At 39.0% G+C, this 4236-nt stretch overlaps 1 protein-coding gene across 1 annotated transcript; it reads left to right on the top strand.

Moving 5' to 3' along the window:
• Positions 1 to 697: 697 nt before the first annotated feature.
• Positions 698 to 1627, top strand: LOC129537056 (olfactory receptor 5BS1-like). The gene has a single exon (XM_055396352.2). The coding sequence runs from the start codon at positions 698 to 700 to the stop codon at positions 1625 to 1627; it is 930 nt and encodes a 309-aa protein (XP_055252327.2).
• The last annotated feature ends 2609 nt before the right edge of the window (positions 1628 to 4236 follow it).

A 4236-nucleotide genomic window follows, 5' to 3' on the forward strand; every position in this document is an offset into this window, starting at 1 on the left:
TGTGAAATGAGCTTTGGGAAGAGAAGAAAAGAAAGGAGTGAAGAAAGATTTTTGCTGATGAGTTTCAATTATGAAATGCAAGAGTTCAGTCACTGTGCCCCAGCAGGAGAGAGAGAATGTCTGGAAGAATAAATGAAGCCTTGGAATTAAGGCTAGGAAAAAATGGAGCCTGAAATCCATTTCTTATTTTTGTTTAATGAATTTAGTTGAAATCACTCATTATTTTAATCAACAAATGTTTATTTGAATCTACTGCATATCTAGGACTATGACACTTTCCTGATCCTCTTCTCTTTCACAAATTATGGAACTAGTGACTGTTTTGGTACTTAGGAATGCATGATGGGAGAAAAACAGACACACATCCCTGCCTGTGCATAATATAAAATCTAACAGGAAAAGATAATTTTTAATGTACTACATCCATATCCACATGTTAGAAAGTGTAAAGTATTAGAGGGGAGCAAATTTCAGCTTGATAGGGAGCATTTATAGGTAGGAGAAGGAAACTTGCAGTATTTAATAGGGTGATAGGACAGTCAGATTCTGATTTACCCCAGATGCACTTTCAGGCTTTAAGCTAAAAAGTGGATCTTTTATAGGTTAAAAAATTCTATTCCCAGAGAATTACTCAGATCATTATCGCACCAAATGAGTAAACTTTCTTTCTCTTTAGGGATGGGATGTCTAAGAAACCATGAAAAATCTTAGCATTATTGATGAATTTGTGCTGCTGGGGTTGTCTACTGACCCAGATATCCAGACCATTCTCTTTGTTCTCTTCTTGGGGATTTACCTCCTGACCCTGATGGGGAACCTGATGATGATCCTGGTGATCAGGGCTGAGCCTCACCTGCACACGCCCATGTACTTCTTTCTTGGTCATTTGTCTTTCCTAGACATATGCTACTCTTCAGTCACTGTGCCCAAGATGCTGCAGAACTTCCTGTCTCAGAAGAAAACCATTTCAGTGTGGGGATGCATCACCCAGAGTTTCTTTTTCATATTTTCTGGAGGCACTGAGGGCTGCCTGCTCTCCGCTATGGCCTATGACCGCTATGCCGCCATCTGTCACCCTCTGCTCTACACTGTGATCATGAGTGGACCTCTGTGCACTGCAATGGTCAGTGCAGCATGGGTGATGGGGTTTCTGAGCTCACTAGTGAATAATGTCTGTACCCAGAACTTAGAGTTCTGTGGTCCCAATATCATCTCCCACTTCTGCTGTGAACTGCCCTCACTCTTCCCTCTCTCCTGCAGTGATACCATGCCTAACACCATCCTGCTAGCTGGGTCCACTGCATTTCTAGGACTTGTGACACTTCCCCCGATCCTCTTCTCTTACTCAAAAATCATTCTTGCTGTTCTGAGTATCTCCTCCTCTAAAGGCCGAGGCAAAGCCTTCTCCACCTGCTCCTCCCACCTCACTGTGGTGCTCTTGTTCTATGGGACGGCTCTATTCAGGTACATCAGCCCCTCTTCAGGATCAGCCCTGGAGCGAGTTGTCTCTATACAGTATGGTGGGATCACATCCTTGATAAACCCCCTCATTTACAGCTTCAAGAACCAGGAGGTGAAGGTAGCTCTGCAGAGGATACTGAGGCAGCAAATATGTGTTTCAGGGTAAGAAATGATAATAGGTGCATTCTTCTATAAGAGAAGCAATCTACAAGGGAAGATAAATATATAAACAGAGCTCCTGTGGAACTTGAATTTTAATTTAATTTACTATACTTATTTCTTATTCAAAGTGAAATGACTTCCAAATAGTCAGAAAAATGAATGACCCATTCTGGGTCTGAGCATAAAGGTTCAGAGACATCAGCTCCTACCACAGCCTTGGAAACTAATCCGAAGGAGTGACTTCACTACAGTTGAGCAGGTAGAACAAGAACAATGTCCTTGGCAAGAACAGAGCTCCCTGAGCCCAGGACTTTAGCTTTGGAGCTAAATGAGATAGTTCATTACATTTCATTCACCTGACCTGGTGGCACCACCGGCATTAAATGGCATGTGTGCCTACAAATAGTCAAAGAACAGTGAAAGCAAAGATTAAACATATTAAATATCTATGCAGATGAATAGCAGATGAGTGGATAAAGAAAATTTGGTATATGTATACAATGGAGTACTGTTTAGTTTAAAAAAGAAGGAAAGTCTGCAATGTTTGACAACATACATGAAACTTGAAGACATTTTATTAAGTGAAGAGGCAGTCACAGAGGAGAAAAACTGTTTAATTCTATTTATATGAGGTATCTTAGGAGGTCAAACTCATAGAAGCAGAAAGTAGAATGGTGGTTTCCAGAGCCTGGGGGAAGGGGAACTGAGAAATTACTGTCCACTGAGCATAGACTACCAGTCATGCAAGATAAAAAGCGGATCTATTGCACTGCAATGTGCATATAGTTAACAGTGCTATACATCTAAAAAATTAAGAAAGTAAAATCTACAATAAATAAGTAAGAATGAACATATTATTATATTAAATATGGGCAACATCTTGCCTGAAGACATACATCATTTTAACACTTTCTTACTTGATATATGTACATATGTAAGTCAGATAAAAAATCATTAGAAGTAGCTAATGTAAATTAAAATGTCAAGACCATTATATTATTGAATATGAATCAATTAGGTTAGAACACTTCTTTATACCATACACGTAAATAAATTCAAAATGGCTTAAAGACTCAAATAAAAGCTATGACACCATAAAACTTCATATAAGAACTTAGGCAAAACATTCTCTGACATAAATGATACCATATTTTCTTAGGTTAATCTCTCCAGGCAAAAGAAATAAAAGCAAAAATATACAAATGGGACCTAATCAAACTTACAAGCTTTTGCACAGCAAAGGAAATCATAAACAAAACAGAAAGACAACCTATGGAGTATGTGTTTTTCCCGTGGTCATGTATGGATGTGAGAGTTGGACTGTGAAGAAAGCTGATCGCTGAAGAATTGATGCCTTTGAACTGTGGTGCTGGAGAAGACTCTTGAGAGTCCCTTGGACTGCAAGGAGATCCAACCAGTCCATTCTAAAGGAGATCAATCCTGGGTGTTCATTGGAAGGACTGATACTAAAGCTGAAACTCCAATACTTTGGTCACCTCATGTGACGAGTTGACTCACTGGAAAAGAGTCTGATGCTGGGAAGGACTGGGGGTGGGAGGAGACGGGGACGACAGAGAATGAGATGGCTAGATGGCATCACCAACTCGATGGACATGAGTTTGAGTGAACTCCGGGAGTTGGTAATGGACAGGGAGGCCTGGCGTGCTGTGATTCATGGGGTCACAAAGTTGGACACGACTGAGTGACTGAACTGAACTGAACTGAATGGAGTATAACTATTTGCAAATGATCGACCAGCAAGTGCTCAACTTCCAAAACATACAAACATCTCATATAACTTAATAAAAAAAAAATTTTTTAAATGGGAAGAAGCCCTAAATAGACATTTCTCCAAAGAAGACATACAGATGTCCAACAGAACATGAAAAGATGCTCAACATTGCTAGTTAGAAGAGAAACACAAATAAAAACTTCATGAAGTATCACCTCACACCAGTCAGAATGATCATCATTAAATCAGTTCTGGAGGTATGAACAAAAGGAACCTTCCTATACTGTGGATAGGAATGTAAACTGGTACACCACTAAGGAAAGCAGTATGGAAGTTGCTTATAAAACTAAACATAAAGTTACCATATGATCCAGTAATCCCAATCTTGGGCATATATCTGGAAAAGATGAAAATGCTAGTTCAAAAAATTACATGCACCCCAGTGTTCATAGCAGCACTATTTACAATAGACAAGACATGGAAGCAACGTAAGTGTCTATCAGCAGACGAATGATTAAAGATGTAGTGTATATAAACAATGGAATATGATTCAGCCATAAAGGAAGAATGACATAATGCCATTTGCAGAAATGTGGATGGACTTGGAGGGCATTATGCTACGTGAAATAAATCAGACTGAGAAAGACAAATACTATATGGTACCATTGTATGTGAAATGTAAAAAATATGACTAGTGAATAAACAAAGAAGAAGGCTCACAAATATAGAGAACAAAACAGTGGTTGCCAACGGGGAAAGAAAAAGGAGAGGGGCAATATAGAAGTTGAGGATTAGGAGGTAGACACACACATTTATTATTAGTAAATAATAAGCTACAAGGATATACTGTATAACAAAGGGAATATCACAAATACTTTATA

Source organism: Moschus berezovskii, chromosome 6, assembly GCF_049115385.1.
Source record: "Moschus berezovskii isolate FMDL1 chromosome 6, NW_MosBer_1.0, whole genome shotgun sequence".
NCBI lineage: Eukaryota > Metazoa > Chordata > Mammalia > Artiodactyla > Moschidae > Moschus > Moschus berezovskii.